Here is a 20,273-nt window from a genome sequence, read left to right on the forward strand (position 1 = left end):
ACTGGGCAGGGCTTTCTGTCTATGCTGGGTTGGGGCAGCAGGCACCATGGGGACAAATCTGAGCCCCCCGCCCCCCCAAAGCCCAAACATACCACGGACATGACCCCTGAGCAGGTGCAGACACGAGGCCCAGCCCAGGCAGTGCCGGGCTGCTGCTGAGGGCCAGGCTGTGCAGATAGTTGCTGCAGGATGCAAAGCTGGGGTCCCGGGGGTGAGGCTGTGGCCCTTGGTTCCCATGACAACCAAGGCCGAGGTGCAGGGAGATGCTGAGGGCTGGGGGCTGGCCGTGAGCCTGTACCCGGGCAGTGAGGCCCCGCCCTGTGTCTGTCTTGGGTTCCCTGCCTTTACCTAAAAGGACTGGACTGTATCAGGGGCGTCTTGGTGGGAGGGGGAGTCAGCAGACCTTTGCTCTCATTGGGCAAGTCCTGGGAGCTGGGTGGCTTCCGGTGTGGGGTCCCTGCGTGGCGGGTGCCAGGGGTCCCTGCGTGGTGGTTATCTGTGTGGCGGGTGCCGTGGTCCCTGCGTGGCAGGCGTTGTGTGGTGGTTGTCTGCGTGGCAGGTGCCGTGGTCCCTGCGTGGCAGGCAGCTGCGTGGTGGGTGCCGTGGTCCCTGCGTGGCAGGCATCTGCGTGGTGGGCATCTGCGTGGCAGGTGCCGTGGTCCCTGCGTGGCAGGCGTTGTGTGGTGGTTGTCTGCGTGGCAGGTGCCGTGGTCCCTGCGTGGCAGGCATCTGCGTGGTGGGCATCTGCGTGGTAGGTGCCGTGGTCCCTGCGTGGCAGGCGTCTGCGTGGTGGGCATCTGCGTGGCGGGTGTCTGCGTGGCTGGTGCTGGTCCCTGCGTAGCTGCAGAGTGTGCACGAGGCAGGCAGGGTGTCTGCACGGCCAACCCAGGTCAGTGGACGTGGACCACCTTCCACCTGGAGGGCATGTGGGCCACTCTCGGGGAGGGAGCGAGCCGCACCCCCATGGGCCTTCGTCCCCGGCCAGCATGGCCTGGGCACGCTCCGGGGTGGGAACAGAGAGCCGGCAGGCGCCTGTGCCTTGCGCCCTGTGCACAGGGCGCACATCTTGGCATGACTGTGTAATGACCGTGTAATGCCCGCGGCGGGCTTACTGATGAAAACTACTGCCCTCACCCTGGCCCAGCCGGCCAGGCCCACACCAGCCTCAGTCCCAGGCCCTGCGTCCTTCCTGCCACTGGCTGCCAGAGCCCTCTGGAGCCCCAACCCGAGCTCTGGCTGACCCCCACCCCCAGGAGCAGAGCTCCCACGCCCCACACATCACAACCTGCTCTGTAGCCCACCCCCGCCCGCCCTTCCTCCCACATGGGCCCCAGGCCCCACCCCGACACACCCATGTTCGCACTCCCTCGGGACACACGCGTGATCACACTCACAGGCCGGCCTTGGGCTTCCCTGGCGGGGAGCTGGGCCAGGGAGTGGGCTTGAAGAAACCCCAGGGGCTGCTGAGCCATGGGCAGCCTGGCCCATCCACACTGCCAGCTGGACCTGCTCCGGGACAGGCCCGGAAAGCTCTGGAACGGGGGGCAGTAGAACAAAGGGGCCCTCTGTTCTGGGCGTGTGGGGGCGGGGGGCTGGGCCAAGTACCCCACTCACCGCAGTGTGCCCGCCCAGTTCGGTCAGCAGGGCCGGCTCCGGAACTGGGCAGGGAGCACGGGGGGCAGCCGGAGGCCGTGCCCTTCGCTCCCCTAGGGGTAGCGGGGTGGGAGCGGAGCTGTGGGTGCCTCGCATCCCGGCCCCACCCCGGCCCCCACGGCCTCTCTGCGTCCAGGCGGGCACCGTGGGCGCTGCGGCCAGGCCTGCCGCTCTGCCGGCGCTGTGAGCAGGGGCCAGCCAGAGGAGGCACTGCGGCCCTGTTTTTTAGTACAGTGTGCCGGGTGGTAACAAGGGCTCAGAAGGAATCGAGAGGCATGGGAAGAGAGCGGGGAGCACCCTCTGAGGGCACACTATTTAACCAAGCCTGGAAGAGGAGGGTCCAAGCATCCACCTGCCTTCTGGGAGCAGCCAGTACGAAGGTCCTGAGGTGGAGGGTGCTGGGCACCTCCAGAAGCCAGGATCTGCCCGTGTGCGCTCACTCGCGTGAGCTCCCCCAGCCCGCACAGGGCGGCACGCTCAGCACTCCCATTTCATGGATGAAGACAATGGAAAACCAGACACTGAAGGAACTTTGCACTAGCCCCCAGAGGACCCAGCCCCCCCCCCCGCCGTCTGCTGCTGCCCCCCTCTCACACCCCCACCTACCCTTTGAGGGGCCCTGGGGGAGGGGCCTGGCCAGCCCCGCCCTCTCCCAGAAGCCTGAGAACACTGAGACAAAGGTCGCAGCCAGTACTGGCTGCTTTTCAAAGGCACAGCCAGCTTCCCGGCCACCCCGCCGTGAGGGGGAAACTAATGTCCTCCAGCCCACAGTCATCTCCCTGGGCCGCCACCCCCACTTCCATCAGCCTCACTAGGAAGCCAGGCCTCATTAATGATATGGGCGGCCCCTACCCCACATGCCTGGAAGCCCTTGCCGGCCAGCCGGCCAGCCAGCATGGCCGGAGCGCCCTTCCCGGCCCCGGGCTGGCACCGCTGCCGGCCGGCGGGGTCTTTGTCATGTGCTCGGGCTGTGATCCCTGCATGTGTGCCACCCTAAGTGCTCACAGCGCCCCGCTGTGGCATCCAGACGTGTCCATCGGTGTCGCGCGCTCCCTGGGCCCGGAGGCCCTGCTTTAGAAGCACTTTCCTCCTGAGACATGGGGAACCTCCCGAGGCGGAGACCTTTCCTTTGCAGTCTCGTCTCTGGCTCCCTGCGCCGGGCCGTGACCGGGGCCAGGCTTGGGCTCCCCGCCCTGCCCCTTGCCAGCCCAGCCCAGGACGCACAGGGTCCAGGCTCTGCTGTGGTGTTGGGTCTCATCTGAGGACCTGATACCGGGTCCCTGGGCTCTGAGCTCTCGGGTGTAGAGGGGAGGGGAGGCCCCCAGGGAAAGTGGGGTGTGACCGCCACTCCACACAGGAAGAGCACACCTCTGCACAGAAGCGAGCACTCGTGCACACAAGGCCTGGAGTCACCAGACAGGAGAGCGGGGGTGCCTAGAGACCCTCCAGTCTCAGGTTCCCTGGGCCCCAGCCTCCACCACACAGGACAGCAGTGGCCATGGGCCGCCCTGGAGCGAGTGGGGCTGGTCCTCCCCTGGGGTGCTCCCAGGGGTCGGGGAGGCCGGCAGACAGCCCGGCCCAGGCAGGGCCTTCCCAGGCACGCACATGCGGGGGAGAGGCTGGGCCTCTCCAGCTAGGTCCCAGGGAAGCCCTGAGGGGTGACTGCAGGGTTGGGTCTCTTGAAACCCACACAGGGTCCTGAGGGCATGGGTGGCTGGGGTCAGAGGCCGCGGTCATCTGGGAGCGCCAGGCAGGAGTTGGCTTTGACTGAGCAGTCATGGAAGGCATGGGGCTGAGGTGAGGTTAAGCTCCCCATCCAGGAGATGGGGGGACAGGGCTGTGCTCCCCTCCTCCCTTGTGGCTGCTGTAGGCATGGCCCGGGGCCCCTCTGCTCCCCTCCCCCCCTCTGCCAGGGGACAATGCCCTTGGTTGCCATCCCCTGCAGCCCAGCCTCCTCCCTCTCCCCTCCCTCCTAGCCACGGGAGTCCCCTCCTGGCAGCCAATGAGCAGCTGTCATGGAGGTTCCATTTTAGATTTTATCGATGTGTCCCTGTTGCCCGGGCAACTGTGCTGGCGGCTCTGTCAGTCTCTCTTGCCCGCCTTTCAGAGCCGTGCTGCTCCCACCGCAGGCTCCCTGGGTGGCTACGTGGCAAGTTTCCTTGCTTGCGGGCCAGGGGTGGGGGGGATTCCACCACACGTAATTTCTCTGGCAAGGACGGCGTTTGTCTGCCTTGTACCCCCCTCTTCCCTGCTGCTCCCGGGACTCTCCGAGCCGTAGGTCCCTCCGTCCAGGCCGGCGGGGGCATCTCGCACAGGTGCCGGCCGGGTCACGGGGACCCAGGGTCTGTTTAGACAAGCAGACTCGAAGAGCTCTCTGCACCAGGAGCCCCCGGCCCCAGGATGCCGGACGGGGGGCCCACGCAGCTCGGCACAGGCAGACACACTTCTGTTTGCTATGGGGCCGCCCCGGGGAGCCCCCCGGAGCACCAGCCACCAGAGAGAGCAGCGGCGTGAGCGGGCCTGGGCGGCGAGCGAGGAGCGCAGCGCGTGAACGCCGGGCTTTTGTGCTGCTGCTCTTTGTATTGGAGGCGTGCACTGGGGAGCGGCGCCGGCCAGAGCTGGGCCATGTGAGCGGGGCGACGTGGCGGGGACCGGACTGCGCAGCTTGAGTGGCCGGGCCTCCGCCTCCCAGGTGCCCCTCTGGCCACTGGAGACGGGAAGGTGAAAATGCTCAAGTTCAAGGCCTTTTGCCTGGATTACTGGCAGTTCCTATGTCTGCAGCCCCTGCATGGGGCCTATAAAAGGTAAGCGGATGCTGGGCTCGCGTGATGGGAGCTGGAGTGAAAGTTCACCCAAAGTCTGCCCAACTGCAGGCTTCCGGTCTCCATGTGGCTCTCTGCCTCTGGCCGCTGGTGCGAGTGTTTTCTAGAAGTCTGCTTTGGTTGGTTTTGTAACTCCACTCGGCGCGCCCCTCCCGCCAGCCCACACTGGATAGGTTTTGTGCATAGAAGATGCGTTTGGCTGCGGGGCTGGCAAGGCGGGCAGGGGCTCTGGGGCTGGAGGTCAGGATCGGAGGACCAACGGCCAGCCGCTCACCCGCTGTGGGGCCCTGGGCCGCCCACGTTCTCTTGCTGAGCGCCCAGCTTCCCCATCTTTGGCCCCGAGGGCATGGCGTGGGACTGTGGACTGTTCCCCCGAGTGACAGGGGCTGCAGGGTGAAGACACTGGGCACCATGCACACGCGTGCAAGCCCGCGTGTAGGAGAGCGTTGGCTGCTTGCTGTGGCTCGGAGCAGGCGGGTCGGTGGGGCCTGCGAGGACACATCCCCTGGCCTGGGAATCGGCTTTCCCCGATTCCACGCGGTGGAGTTGCCGCCCTTAGCCGTGAGCAGCCCTGGGGAAGCGGGAGCCGCTCTTTCCTCCCGCAGACGCTCTGGAGGGCATGGAGGTGGCACCGCAGTGCAGGAAGTCCCCACGCGTGGGCGAGCGCCAGGGAGCGAAGCCACGCTGTGTGCGGCGAGGCCTGTCGCAGCAGTGCGGGGTGTGCACAGCGCCCCGCGGGGAGCCCTGGCCCCAGGGCTGTGTGGAGCCCCAGACGCCGCCTCTGCTGGCCTAGGTGAGCGCTACACGCCCCACCATTGGGCCCCAGGTGGAAGTGGGATAGGCCCTGAGGCCCAGTCCAGGCTGTGTGGCCCTGGGATTTGAACTCAGATCTCCCCAGCTCCAAGATAGACTCTCATGTCCACAGCTTCAAGCATGCCCGTGCCAGAGTCCTGGGGCACTGGCATGGGATCAGCTGGACAGGCGTGTTAATGGTTGGAGCCCTAGCAGGGCGGGGCGGGGGTGCTGGGTTGAGATGAGGCAGGCTGTAGACAGAAGGGGCGGCAGCCATGTGGGAAAGAGCTAAGCCTGGGCGGGTAGGTGTCAGGAGCCGCCAGGCAGCGCGCACGGCTCGGTCCATGGTCAGTGTGGGGGCCTCCCGGGCCAGCAGATGCCAGGCCAGCTCCTGAGGTCCGAAGGCAAGAAGCCATGCCCATGCCCGGGCCTCTGCCCAGCTGCCGAGGCAAGTTCTTATTTGACCACATGATCCTTTCTCAAGCCCAGAGAGTGGCCTGTTCTCAGGGAGCCTCCACCCAGGAGGGGCCCTCTACCCATGAGAGGCTCCACCCACAAGGGGCTCCACCCACGAGGGCCCCCCACCCAGCAGCTGGGAGAGGTCAGGCCGCGGTAGAGGTGCCGGGAGGTGGAGGAGGCCATCTGGGAAAAGTCCGGGAAGGCTTCCTGCCAGAGAGGACATCAGAGCTGTGTCCAACTGAAGTGCTGGATTTTTCCAGAAGGGCAGAGATTGCAGGCGCCATCGCTGCATGAGCTGGGAGGGAGGGAGGACCTGCCTGACGTGGCTTAGGACAGTCCACAGCGCGGCTGAGTGACGGGTGGGGGCGGGGGGTCAGTGAGGAGCAGGTGCTGTCGCCAGGTGCTGACCCTGTGCCCCCCGCAGTGCTGGTGCTGTGAACACCCCACTTTTAGGTGACAGATGTGAGGGATGGGAGCAGTAACTTAGCCAAGTTGCACGCCGCTCAGGGCAGCATCAACCTATTAGAATGAGCGAGTCACGGCGTGGGGGGGGGGTGGAGGCCATGAGGGCAAAGGTGGATGGTCCGCGCTGGCCAAGGATGCCCAGGCGCGCCCCGCCTCTTCCTCCTCTGTAACGGTGGGGTGGTTGCTAGGTGGTGAAGACTTGGGATACAGTCAGTAACCCCCCCCCCCCCCGACCAGAGCATTCCCTCCCTGCCTCTGTGCCGGCCCTGGGGAGTGGAGAGGGGACACTGAGCCCCCCACCGCCAGTGGGAGCCGCGGACGGGATGGGACAGCTGGGGACACCTCGCTCAGCGGGCGCGGCCGCTGCCCCCCGAGCCTGGGCATGGGGCCGCATCGCCATGCTCCCCAAACTTCAGGAGTGTGGGAAGGGTGTCTTGTAGACAATGCGTAATTAAGCTCTTCTAAACACAGGGTGTGCCAAGCTCTCTGGAAGCTGTTAATTATTCTTCATTAGTGATCTTAAATTAATGTCAAATAATCCTGGGGCTACGCCAGCAACCAAGACCGGGGAGGAGAAAAGGGAAAAAGTGTGTGCAGAGCCTCTGCCTCGAGAGCGATGTTCTGGGGGACAGCAAGCCTCCCCCCAAGTCCTGGGTCTCAGGTGTCTTCCCTAGTGCGGTACAGCAGGTGCAGAGGCAGCGTGGGGTACACGCGGGGCTCAGCTCCAGAAGTGGAGTGTTCCACCTGCCCCGCGGCCCTGTTCCACCTGCCCTGCGGCCCTGTCCCCTGCAGCCCTGTCCCCCCCACCCCCAGCCCCGTTCCCCGGGCCCCACGCTCCTATCCCACCCTCCTCCCAGGCTGAGCCTCCACAGAACCTCCAGTTCGCTCTTTCCAGGCACATTTCTGTAACTTTGCTCACACAGAGGGTCGGGTGGTTTATTTCATCCATTCATCGATTGGCTCAGTCATTTCTTGTAGGATAGAGGGTGAAAGCAGAGCCGCAGCCCAGCCCAGTCCCCTCCGGCTGCCCCCTCGGAGTCAGATGGCAGGTGTGCGGCACTGGCACTCCGGGTGTAGAACGTGTTCTATTGTGAAATTCAGCTTTTGTTTTGAGCTGGAGCATCAGCACATGCCCAGGCTGCCTGCGAGCTCCTGCCTTAGTCCTGGACCGGCTGTGGCTACACACAGGTGCCATAGAGCCCAGCCTAGTCCGCCAGGTGACTCGTGTGAAAGTGAGCAGCTAGGTGGCATTAAACATGCCCATGTTGTTACAGTCACCAGCAGAGCCCATGGCGCCGCCTGGCCCCCACCCGGCACCCACCCGGCCGCTGTGTCTCAGGGCTTGTGACGCTTCCTCCCTTGTCCTGGCTGAAACACTGTCCAGCTCTTCCTCTGGCCCCGGCCAGTGTTGGACACATGAGCATGTACACATGCACATGTGCATGCATGTACACACACACACACACACACACACACGCACACTACCGCCAGCACGGCCGCCTGTCACTGTGAAATCACGCTGCTTTCCGCCGTCCGTGTCTCCCTGCTCTGACATAGCGTGCGTAATGTCTCTCAGGCTCATCTGCATTGTAGCCTGGGTGAGAATTTCCTTCTGTTTTTGTTTTTGTTATAGCTAAATCATATTCTCTTTTTTGTGCCCTGCGTGCTTGCTTATCTGCTCAGCTGTGAACAGACCTGGGTTTTCCCTCCTCCTGGGTATTGTGACTAATACTATAACGAATGTGGGCGTGAGGATAGCTCTGTGGAATGGGACGTGCTTTGTTGTGTTTTAAGTTTTCGTTCTCACTTTAATTCTTAGGCAGGAGGCAGTCAGGATGTCCTGCCCTGGTCCCAGGGGAGGGGCTTGGGGTCTCCACCTCCTACCCAGGAGTGGCAGCGATGGTCTTGGAAATAGTCTGCCTACTGACGGGGTCTGCCCTCTGTCTGACCCCGAGCCTGAGCAGAGAGGGGCCCGGGAGGCACCGGACAGCTGCGAGGCATCTGGGATGGTTGGCACTCGTGAGTGGCAGGAGGAGGTAAGGGGCTTGGAGAAGCCGGTCTGCAGTGGACCAAACCCATCTCGAGCCAAACCCAGCCCAGGTTTAGGAAGAGGAACTGGTGTCCCTCTGTGGGGCAGGGACAGCCTGGCCTCCAGCAGCGTCCAGAGAGCACGATGGGGGGGGGCCTGCAGCGCGCCCTTCCTCCCCAGCGCCCTCCTTCCCCTGGCAGCAGAGGGCGGGAGCTGGGCTCAGTTGGTGCAGATCTGCAGTGGACACGGGGCGTCACTAGGTTCCCAGCACCGCACGCGCTCACTGCTTGTGGGCTTTGCCCACTGAGCGGGTGAGAGGGCCAGGCGGCCATCCGTGGAGTGTGACTCTGCTCCAGAGACCCCGCTGGTGCAGAGGAGGGAAAGCGAGGCCATTCCCTCCTGTTGGCTGCTGCAGGCCGGCCTGGCATCTCCCCCAACTTCCTATGTCAGATTCATAGCCCCTGCTCCTTGGAACGGACTTTGTGTAGAAACTGGATCTTTGGAAGCCATTAAGGTGAAATAAGATGATGAGGGTAGACTCGAACTCAGCTCCTGAGCTGATGTTAGAGCGCAGGCGTGGGGATGTGCTGTGATGTGGCTGTGCGTGTCCTCAGGACGGGGCCTGAGGTGACCAGTGGTCAGGTCACATCATCCACAAGACATGTTGGTGAGCGGTCCTGGGGAGGGGTCGTTTGTCCTTGTATGGCAGGCTCCATTTTGGCCCCATGCTGCTGTCCCAGCTGCCTGTCCACACCCTGCAGGTCAGCACTGTCCCCTCCCCCTCACTGCAAGGTGCTCTGCTCTGGAGACCACCCTGGGGACACTGTCCATCTGGATATCTGGATGTCCTGGGCTCAGCCAGCGCTGTGAATGAGACGGGAGAAGCAGTTTAGGGAGCTGGTGTTAATGTCCTGATTTGAAGCCCTGTCGATGGTATCAGAGAACGGGTACTCTTGACACTCTCAAAGAGTATGCGTGCGTGCGTGCGTGCGGTGTGACAGAGCCAGGGGCTCCAGCGTGACTGGATGCACACTGTCCTCTGCCCCTCCCCCTCCCTGTGGTCTGCACTGAGCCCCGTTTACAGACGAGCAGAAGTCAACCCCACGCCTGCCCAGGGCCCTGTAGGGCCCGCTGCCCCTCCCAGACCTGCCTCCCTCGGCCTCCTTACCCTGCGGGTCCTGCCACTGTCCCGTCCCTCACACCACCCCCTTTTGTGTTCTTTTTCCCACCCAGAGCATTTGTGTGGGTCCCGTCTGCACCCCGGTTTGCAAACACCAGCTCAGTGAGCCTTCATCCATCTCCGTCTCTCCTGCCCCGCCCCCATCCCCTGGTCCCGTGCCAAGCTCACGGTGGGTGTGCAATGGTACTGAGTCAGTCTCAGGTCCGAAGCCCAGGGTCTTGTTCATCCCGGCTTTTCCAGTCGCCTGGGACGGCCCCCCTGCCCTCCTGGGAGCCTCCGTTTCTCCCTTGCACCTAGCAATACAGCTGCCCGCTTGTGTGGGGCTGGCACGGTGAGTTGCCTTCCCAGCCCTCCCTGCCACCCTGCCGGGCCTGTCCCGCGCCCACCGCGCCCAAAGCCACACACAGGCGGCAAGCACGGTGCCCGGCCTGCCCTGTGGGCGGTGCCACACGCAGGTGGCCCTTGGGGACCTCCATCGAGCTCCTCTCCCAGGCTTCTTTGTCACCGAGGCCGAGGCAGGCCAGAAGTGCCTTTGGCAGGAAACAGTATCTTCGTGAAACTGAGAAGCATTGTCTTGTTTTCATGGTAACCTTCTACTCACGGCTAGTATACGCGTTTTCCACTGGAGGGGAAGAGAGGGGGAAATAACGTTTCTTTTTAAAGTAAATGTACCAGCCTGAGGGCTTGCTTTTTGTGCCTTGCTTTTAACTTCATTGTTGGGAATCTGAGGCCCTTGGTGGGCATGGCTAGAAAGGAGGCTCCCAGTGGGCCGTGGGCCCCACCTGCTTCCTGGATCGCGTGCATGCTGGACGCTGCCCGCCTGCCCGCCTGCCCGGCGTGTGTCCCTGTGGGCTCCGGCGTCTCCTCGCAGGGCTCTCGTTTGGCCCCACGCAGTGGCTTCATGTCCGCAGTCCCTTTCCCTGCCGTGTGTGTGTGCTGCCCCCGGCCTTCAGCTGGTGCGCAGGGGGTATCTGGCTGGTGGTGACCAACGGGGCGGCTCTTACAGAGCCTTCTGCCTCCCGCTGTCAGTCTCGGGGCCAGCTGTCTGAGCTGGGTGGCTTTGGGGAAGTGTGAAGGGAGTGGTTGGCTGAGAGAGAGCTGGAGCCGGCGCTGGCGCTGGCGCTGGCGCTGTGGGAGCCCCTGTGGAGGGTGCAGCGTGGACTGGGCAGCCTGGGCCCTGGGGGCAGGGAGGCTGGCGAGGTGGAGGACTGGGGTCCTCACCAGTCCTCGCAGAAGGGGCCTTGTGCGCACCATGGACACACAGATACACAGACACACAGATCAAGGAGCGGGGTCCCATCTGAGCTCCCTGACTGCACGGGGCCCCAGGAGTCTGGATCCAGGGTCAAAACCTTTAGGCCTCTCAGCATGGAGAGCAGCTTCTCCCCTTTGCCCAAGAGGAAGCTGAGGAGTGGCCGATCCGTGGCCACAGAGGTCAGGTTAGGTTAGATGCTGAGAAGGACTTCCCTGCTAGGCTGGAAAACCATGTTGCATGGTGCTGTGAGCAAAGTTTTTTGGAGCAGAATCACGCAGGCTCAGTGCCTGGCTCTGCCTTCTCTGATCCGCATCACCTTGGCCTGTCTGCCGACCCCCCTTCACCTTCGTGGTTCAGGAGACAGAGGGTGGCGGCCTCAGGACGATGGTCCATCACACCGAGAGTGCCCAGCGCCCCGGCTGGGTCCTCAGGCTGATGGTCTCCCCGGCCTGGGGGGCTGCAAAAACTGCCACACCCAGAAAACCCAGACCCGTGGCGGGGTGGCCCGCACGCTCAGCCCTGCCAGCTCCCCGCCCCCTTGGTTCTTCTAGTGTTGACAAACCCCAGGAGAGGCAGAGAGCGGTGTGGGTCCTCCCTGGCCTGTGCACCTTGGCAGTGCAGAAAGGCTGTGGGCCCGAGCCCAGACGCCTGGTCCGAGGCCTGCTCTGTCCTCACTGTGAATGGAGGCTAAGTCACTTGTTCTCTCTGAGCCTCCATTTCTGCATCTCTTAGGCTGGGGCCTCAGTGCTGTGTTGTGTGGCTTCCCTGGCTGCAAGGTCTGGACTTGAACACGAGGGTCAGTGGTGCTCTCCGCACACAGGGGGCCCAGGACGGCTGTCCCGCTGGCTGACCGTGGATGTCTGTTCCCACCTCCTCCGGCTGAGCCAGGCCACCCACCGCGGGCGCTCAGTGCTGGAGTCCGCGCAGGGCTGCCGTCTGGGAAAGATGCTCAGGGGCTGCTGCCCTCGGGTCCCAGCAGATCTGCCTGAGGCCGGCTGATTGGCAGGGCCGGGATGGCAGGCGGACTCTGGCCCCTAGCCACCCTCCCCGCTCCCACGTCCCTCCTCCTCCCACATCCACGTCTACCCGCCAGGGCCCATTCCCGCTTGGGGCCTCAGTGTCCCCGGCCGGCAAAGCAGGAGGCAGAGGAAGCTAGTGAGAGAGCGTGTCCACCCGCCTGGCTTCCCTGTGGGGAGGGTGGGAGGGAGGCCGCCCCGGGGCTGCACCGGGGAATCAGCTTAGAGCAGTTGGGGCCACGGGGTCCCAGCAGCCTGCTGCTCCCAGGGCTCTGGAGGTAGTGCTCGAGTGTGCGCAGTGTGGATGGTGGGTGCAGTAGAGGCAGAGGGGAGCGCGGGAGCAGGCGGGGGAGGGCTGCATCAGGCAGGCCTGAGGCCGGACGAAGGCTGCAGGTGCTGACCGCCGTCCCGGCTGGGCCTCCGCCCCCTCGAGTGCACAGTCTCCGGCTGTGTGCTTCCCGGAGGTCAAGGGCACGGCACGGATGGAGCCTCTTCCTGGCCGGTGGCGGTGACCTCGTCCCCCATGGCCGTGTCAGTCAGAGCGCTGAGGTGGGGAGCCAGCATTCAGCACACAATGCACGCCGCACACCTGCCCGCCGCACACCTGCCCGCCGCACACCTGCCCGCCTCACATGGCCCGCACACCACGCACCACCTGCACACCACACACCACACCACCCACACACCGTACACCACCCACACACCACACACCACACACCACACACCACACACCACCCACACACCACCCACACACCACACACCACCCACACACCACACACCACCCACCACACACCGCACACCACCCACCACACACCACCCGCCCACCGCCCACCGCCTCTCCCCGCCTTGCTCTGTGGCCCCCGTGTCCTGGGGTAGGGACAGTTCTGGCCGAGCCCCTCTTTAGGCCGCAGCGGGTCCGTCGAGCCCACCCTCCGTCCCAGCCGCCCAGGGTCGATGACAGAGGCCGCCCGCATCCGCAGCCAGCCCTGTGCTCTCCCGCCAAGATGGTGGGCCTTCTTGCTGCCCCTTGTCAGAGGGGCGCGCGGAGGCTCAGGGTAGCCGTGAGGCGCTGTGGAGAGGGGTCTGAGGCAGATGGGAGCCAGCCCGTCGCCCAGGGCAGGCCACCGTGAGGTGGCAAAGGCTGCTGGCGGGGGCCACAGGCGCGGTGCTGCGCCCGCAGCTCGGGGTCACAGGACACACGCAGCTTGGGCGTGGAGAGCTTGTGTTTGCCTGAGAATCTGCATCCCAGCATTGGGAGAACCTGGGGAGAATGCTACCCTCTCCCTTGGGGCCACCCCAGGGCGCTGTGCTGTGACAGCCCCGGCAGGGGCGGCGGGGGAGGGGTTGGGGTCCTGCCCCGCTGGCCAGCAGGCCTGGGAGATGGGGGATGGACCCACCGTTCTGTGGCCCCCCTGAGTCCTCTGTGTCCCCCTCCCCCCGGGCCGTGCCCACCGCTCCCACCTGAGAACCTCATGAGGCCAGGGGAACCCGGGAGTTCACGGCTTGCCTGGGACTCCGTTTCCCATCTGTGAAGTGGGGCCAACGGGATGCTATTGGAAAGTCAAAAGAACCGCAAGGAGGGGCAAAGGGAGCCCCGGGCCTCAGGAGCCTCTGGTGACAAGGGTCCCCAGACTCGGACCAGGGAGGTTTCTGTCCAGCCTTACCTGGAGAGGCTGTCCGCTGTCTGAGACACCTTTGGAGTCAAAGAGCCACTTGCCCTCTCTACCCGTGCTTGCCCTGAACGGTGTCGGTGTGCGACGGGGGCGAGGTGATGGCGTCCCTGGTGCCGGCCTGAGGCGGAGTGTCCGCTGCAGAGGGGAGGCCCGGGAGCCATGGGGATGCCAGCCTGACGCCCGGCATGGGCAGCACAGGGCAGCGAGCTGGACACCAACGCTGACAGGGAGGCCAGGAGGTGCTGAGAAGGATGTGGGAGGGTGGGGGGGCAGCGGGGAGGCCGGGCAGGGCACGTGTGCCGCGGAGAGCTCCCGGGCTGGCCGGTGGGTTCCTGGGGGCCGCATGTGCTCAGTGGGCGGGGCCTTTGTAGAGAGCCATCCTGTGTGGAGGGCCAAGTCCTGTCCCCACGTCTGACAGAGCAGTGGGGACCAGTCTGGGATCTGAGGTGGATCCCATTAGCACAGGCGGAACTGGGACCTGGGGACCAAACGAGGTGTGACAATATGCAGGTGACACTCGGGTGAGCCAGGTTTCCGGGGTACAGGCGTTCTCTGGGCCGCCGGGCCGGCACGGTGCCCGGGGCCCAGCCGGATGCCGGGCTCAGGCACCTGGCCTTCGAGGGCCATGAGGGGGGGCATTGACCTGCCCCTGAGTCACTGTCCCTGGAGACCCTGCGTGGGAAGCCCCAGCTGCCGGCCCTGGGCTGGGCCTGGGCGCAGCTGTGCTGTGGGCGGGGCTCCAGCTGGGCCCCCGGGCTGCCTGGCCGGAGGCTGTGTGAGCCGGTCTGGAAGGGCGGGCAGGTGCTCCCCTTCAACACCGGTCCTTAGGACCAGGCCGTTCTCCCGGTCCTAGGTCTAGTGCCCGGGCTGATTGAGCTTTAGTGCCTCCATTTCCACCTGTGGGTTGTGAAGCCGCTGTGCGCTGCGTCGTGGGGCTGCTGGAATCACTGGGTGGGACTGTGGCGCGCCTGTCCCCTGGCCCGAGACTCTTGGCGCCTTCTGAGCTCAGAGAGGGCGGAGCGGAGCCAGTGGCCGCGGAGCGAGGCCAGCCGGCCCACACGAGGCCTTCAGAGCCTGGGACCCCCCCCACCCCCCGGGAGTGCTGCTGACTTATCTTATTTGTTTCCCATCCAAGCTCTGTCCTGGAGTTCTGTCCTGTCTGCTGCTCCGCGGCTCCTCTAGGGCGGTGGGCAGGCCCCGGCTGGGCTGTGGCTGCGGGGTGGTGTCGGGTTCAGTTCTCTGGGGAGCTGGGGGAGGATGTGGGCTGGCCCTGGCCTCCCTCGTCCCACCCAGCCCGAGCCAGGGCAGACCCTGGGCCCCTGAGCCAGCTTTCCATCACAGGAGGCCGCCCCCCGTGGCCAGCCCGCCCGCCCCGTGACTCACAGCTCCCGGGCCTGGGCCACCGCTGCCTCTTAGCAGACGGGGGCAGCCGCAGGTTGTGCTGAAGCCACTGGCTGCTTGGGGCGCTCGCTCGCTTGCTGGCTCAGTCGGGTCCGGGGTGGCCAGCGTTGTCTCCACCGCCGTCTGGCTTGGGGACCTTTCCTGTGGCGTCGCCATGGAGAAAGAAGTCACCTGATTGCGGGAGGTTAGAGCCAGCCCCTGACCTGCGGGAGCAGCCACTCCCCGCCAGGCATGAAGGGCGACGGGGCCGTGTGGAGCCTCATGTGGAAGTACTGTGTCTCCGTGCGGACGCTCAGGTACGGGTGTGTGGAGGCTGGGCAGGGCTGAGCAGGCCGGCCCTTGCACCCTCGGGGGAAGCTGGAGGGGGAAGGAGCGTGGTAGGGGTGTGCTGGTGGTCGCCAGGCCCACCGGGGTGGGAGGCTTCCCTCCCCAGACAGCCGGGGCTGGGCCGGCCGCGGCAGCCCAGCGTGAGATCTCAGCCCTGCCCTTGGCCTCTCTAAGCCTGTGGGGTGCTCACGCCACTCCTGGGGCACAGCGGAGTGAGCCTCCGTGTGCCTGTGGACACGGCCACCAGTGACCCCAGGGTGCGCCAGCCCACCAGGTTCGTCCCCGGTGGTGATTGCTCTCGAGGTGTGTGGCGTGCCTGGAATCGGGTGCCAGACCAGCCGGGTTCGGCCCGTGTGGTGATGCTTTGGGCTGAGAGCTATGCCAGGGGCCACGGCATTCACGTGGAGATGGAGTGTGGTGGCAGACGTGAGGCCCAGCCCACCGACACCCAATAAGTGTCAGCGGTGACCCCCCCTCATCCTGCTTCTTTCGCCCCGGGGGGGGGGGCGATGCCTGCCTGGGCCCGGCCTGGGGAGGGGGTGTCTGGAGAGGGGGCGTCCTGGGCGGGGCGGGGCTTTGGAGCTCCCAGTGTTGTACTTGGAGGAGATTTTTACAACAGTCTGCTTTCCTTCCACTCCCTGCTCCCCAAACTATATACGCTCCCCTCCCTGCCCTCCTCCCTCCCCTTTTTCCTCCTACTTCCCCCGCCTTCCTCCCTCCCTCTCCTCCCCCTCTAGATTTCCTCATTCTTTCCTTTTTTCCATCCTTTCTTCTCATAGTATTGTGGTAGCCTATAGGAAAAACCTACAGTAAAACAAAAACCACCAGGACCATATTCAGAATAGGATGCCATGACAGAGGAGGAGGAAGAAGAGGGGGAGGAGGAGGAGGAGGAGAAGGTGATGAAGATAGAACAGAGGTGCACTGAAGCCACCCGAGCTTCCCCACCGCCCAAGGGAAAGGGAGAGAGCGCCAACCCAGGTCATCCCACTTTAATTAGCGCAGCAGTGACAGCAGCCACTGGTGTCTGTCAGCGACAGTGTGTGGGGTCCCGGGACGGTGGCTTGGGCTGGACAGGTTTGGGCAGCCTGCAGCCGTGGGACCCAGGTTCTCTGGGGGTGCCATCGGCTGTGGGAACAGAGAGGCTGAGGTGCCCTGGAGGGAGGCAGAGGCTGCGGCTCGGCGGGCCGGGCCCCAGGCAGGGCTGCAGCGAATGCCTGCGGTCCCGAGGTTTCCGGGGATGGGCACTGGGAAAGCGCAGCTGTTTACAGGATGCGGCATGTTCCCGGAGGACCTGCTGTGGCCTTCTGCAGTCTTCGGGCCGCCCTAGAGAGGAACAGCACGGATCCTCAGAGTCCGCAGGCCTCTGTCAGGCCTCTGTGTCCCTGGGCACAGGATGGGTGCACAGCTGCCTGGCAGGTCCAGGCCCCTGCTGCCAGGGGCAGGCAGCTGGGTGGGAGCCGGCACTGTCCTGGGCCCCGGGTCTGCCCATCCTTGGCACGCTGAGGGCCAGGTGGCCCCTGCTCGGTGGGCAGGGCGGGCCTGCAGTCACTCTCCCCGCGCCCGCCCGTTTTCGTGGGGCCCCAGAACAAATGAGCACCCCCTCCCTGAGCCAGAGAGAGGGGCGGGTGGCTGGCCGAGTCAGCATGGGCCGCTCTGCCCGAGGCCTGAATCAGCAGATCGGCAGGCGGGCGGGGCGGGCGGCCTGGGACGGGTGAGCGAGGGCTTCTGCGGGACAGCACATACTTTTCCTCTTGCGTCTTCCCGCCATCCACAGAGCACACAGCCCCCGGCCCGGCGCAGCGTCTGGTAAAGTACGAGTGTCTGTGCCGTCGCCGCCAGCCCTGGCTCTGGGCCAGGAGGCTCACGAGGGCCGCCCGAGCCGGCTGAGGCTCCGGAGCCCGGGCTGGGTCTTGCAGGGGGGCCGCACTGGCTCCAGGCCGTGTGGACGGAGCAGCCGGGGCTGTGAGCGGCACGCCCTGGTCACGCAGCTAGACCTCAGGGATCGCGGAGCGGCGTGCCCTGCCCTGGGCCGGGGGGCGGCAGAGGCAGAGCGAGGAAGAGGAAGAACTGGGGCTTGGAGGAGGGCTGACCTGAGGTCCAACCCGCTTCGTGTGAAGGGCTCTGGAGGCTTGGTGAGAAGGTTCTGGAAGCCTGGCTGCCTGCTGGAGGAGGTGTGTGGCTGTTTTCAAGTCAGGCCGTCCCCAGGTCTGTTTCCTCCCTGTGAGCTTGCACGATGACACACTCGTCCTCAGAGCTGATGGGACCCAGCGAACGCCAGGCGGGGCCGTCCCTTCGCTGTGCGCCCGCCTGCCCAGGCCTCCGCAGCCTCCCACCAGCCAGGCCGGCGAGCAGCGCTCCACAGCCAGGCCCGGGGCCTGGTGGGCTGTGTCCTTGTCTTGGTGGACGGGCAGTCCCAGGCCACTCGGGCTCGGGGTGCTGCCGGCTCAGCTGAAGACCCCCCCTCCCAGCCGGGCGGCGGCGGCGGCCGCAGGGGCCAGCAGCTGGCAGTGAGGCTCAGAGAGCGTCGGGGCAACCGCTGACACTTAGCCACCTGGTGCCCCCCGGAGAGGCCCCGAGCCCGCCAGCCCCGTGGGCGCCTGCCCTGGAAGGAAGAGCCCTGCTCCCAGAACGAGCGCCCCATTCCCAGCAAGCCTGCAGACCCCGCCCCGCCCCTCCGCACCCGAGCCCCGGCCTCAGACTCCGGAGCAGAGCCAGACCAGCCTCCCCCCTCGGGCACCGCCCCGCGGGCACACGCCTTCCCGGGGGGCCACTCTTCCTTTCCCTGGGGCCCCCCCTGCAGCCCCCACCCCTCCGCAGCCTGCTCCCCACTCAGGCTGCGTTGCCTTTACTTTTGGCTTAATCCACATCGACCAGTTGTGGGAGGAGGGCTCCTTTGTTGAGGCACACGGCCAGGCACGCAGTGTCCCCGATCACGCCTGCCACAGCTCGCAGCCCGCCCCACTGTCCTGTTTTCTTACGTGCATCCGCACTACCTCCACCACGTACGTTGCTTTAAAAAGCTCTGTTTTCAAGGTGGGGTCTCACTGTGTAGCCCGGCTGGCCCCTCTCTGAGTCCTCCTGCTGCAGCTCGGGGGTTACAGGAGTGCACCGCTGTGCCCAGCTCCATTGAATAGGTATGGGTGTGCCACCCGCTCCGAGCTGGCCCGGCGTGGCGTCGGTGCCCACCTGCGGGCCTGGCTGAGCTTCGGCTGGGCCGCCTGTTCTCAGAGCTCGCAGAGGTGCGCCCAGGGGCAGCGGGGAAAAGCTTCGTCCATCTGTCCAGACAGCTGTCAGGGCAGCTGCCGTGCGCTATGGCAGAGCCCAGCGCGTGGGGCGCGGCCGTGGGTGAGATGAGGTCCTGGCTCCGTGCAGTGACGTGCGGGTGACGGTGCCCCCAGGGCCGTGGACAGTGGAGTGACCACTCAGGGCTTGATCTGGAAGCCAGCAGAGCTCTGAGCCTGGGCGTGGTGTGGTGAAGGGCGCCGCATCTGGAGATTCTGCCAGCCCGGCCTGCGCCGCGTGAATAACGCAGGAGACGGCGGCGCCTGGGCGCTCACGGCCGGCGCGCAGGCTCTCGAGCCGCAGCTCCACGTCAGATACTTTTGGTGCTTAATTAGAAATAAGAGTCTTCCAGACTTTCCTGCCCTGGCTGGCTTTGAACTATGATTCTCAAGAAGAGCACGGGGCAGAGCCCAGCTTAAAACCATCTCTTTAAAGAGCAAAGGAGAGAATGTAAGCAGGTGCCCTTGGGTTGAGAGTGACGTGTGAGAGGAAGGCGTGGGCTGGTGGAGACCTGTGGGCAGGATGCTGCCAGCAGAGGGCACAGCACAGGCAAAGGCCCTGGGGTAGCGCTGTGCCTTGTGTGTCTGCAGATGGAGGTCAAAGCGGTTGGACAGCAGCGGGGGAAGGAAGCCACAGGTGCTGATTCACCAGGGTGGGGACACAGGGCAGGGTCGGTCCCAGGATGAGGACATGAGGTACTTCCCGGGGGACGGTGGTAGCAGGCTGGCTGAGAGACCCCGAGAGGTACTCAAAGGCACAGTCAGACCAGCTGGTAGAGCAGAGACGGCAGGGAGGGAGGGAGGGAGGAGAAGCTTGCACGGCGAGGGCTGTGAACGCGACTCCCAGGAGCTGGGCAGGGGCAGTGGGGACAGGTGGCCTGGGAGGACCTGCCGGGCCCTAGGAGGTAAAGCTGGCCGCCCCGGGTCCCTCTGCACCTGAGCAGTGCTCACAGTAAGTAGACCACCTGCCCCGCACCGCCTTTGCCCCGCTGTCCAACTGTCTGGAGTGAGACCGAGTGCGCAGCCCAGGCCTGGCGCTTTGAACAAAGATGCCTTGCCGAAACTCGAGTGGCCCCGAAATGTGATCAGCCGCGAGAGACCGGCCAGGACAGAGCTGTATAATTTATTGGCGGGGCTGTCCGGCAGCCATTTGGACAGGCCCGACCTCGAAGAGCCCCCTGGGCGGTGGTGGAGCCTCGGGAGGGTGACGGGCCGCCCGGCCGCAGGGCGGGGCTTCCTGGATGCGCTGGCAGGGAGGAAGTAGAGGCCAGGGCAGGGAGGTGGGGCTGTCGCCCTGGTTCTTTGTCCCCAGGGGCTGCCTGGGCCAGGTGCTGGGCTCCCGGAAGACCTCAGCCCCTGCTGTGGACACTGTGAGTAGCACCTAGCGGGCGGGAAGCTGGGAGGGGCTGGATGTCGGGGCACGGCAGCACCTGGGGTGCTCGCAGGGGTGCTGATTGCTTCTCTAACCTGTCTCCGTGACCGGCTGCTGCGTGCTTGGCGTGCGTCACGCAGGGCCGGCCCGGGGCCTCCCGTGGCTCTCTGCAAGGACAGCCATGGGCCCGGCCCTCGGGGTGGGCACTGCCCTCGGCCTGCCAGGCTGCCTGTCCCGCTACAGAGGGACTCTTAACAGCACCGTGTTACAGCTGGGCACACCGCAGTGCCCTGGCTGCGGGCGCCCCGCCACAGTTCTCCTCAGCGGCTTGGAGCGTGACGCGTGGGGTCAGAGCAGACGGGGCCGGGATTCCCAGATGCGAGAAGACTTGGCTGGGAAGGTTCTGCCTCACATTGGGCAGCGCCATCTGGAACTTTCCCAGGGTGTGTGCGCCGCCCCCCCCCCCCCTGCCAGGACCCGCCGGGCTGCTCTCACTTCTTGCTGAAGCACCTCAAGCAGAGCCTGGGGCGCTCAGACCCCGGGAG

The 20,273-nt window shown here is 65.4% G+C and overlaps 1 protein-coding gene across 6 annotated transcripts in view; it reads left to right on the plus strand.

Moving 5' to 3' along the window:
* LOC138824851 (IQ motif and SEC7 domain-containing protein 1) overlaps window positions 1-20,273 on the plus strand; it is a 216,901-nt gene that overhangs the window by 122,134 nt on the left and 74,494 nt on the right. For 4 of the 6 annotated variants that reach the window (XM_070019234.1, XM_070019233.1, XM_070019229.1 and 1 more), the window contains exon 1: window positions 4,357-4,457. The exons of the other annotated variants lie outside the window; for them this stretch is intronic. In XM_070019234.1, the coding sequence (XP_069875335.1) occupies window positions 4,381-4,457 (77 nt within the window). In that variant the 5' untranslated portion in view covers window positions 4,357-4,380. Of the gene's footprint in view, window positions 1-4,356; window positions 4,458-20,273 lie in introns of those variants that run through there. 6 annotated transcript variants of the gene reach the window in all.

The sequence above is a fragment of the Dipodomys merriami genome, unplaced genomic scaffold (assembly GCF_024711535.1).
Source record: "Dipodomys merriami isolate MVZ:Mamm:240054 unplaced genomic scaffold, mDipMer1.0.p SCAF_13, whole genome shotgun sequence".
Classification (NCBI taxonomy): Eukaryota; Metazoa; Chordata; class Mammalia; order Rodentia; family Heteromyidae; genus Dipodomys; species Dipodomys merriami.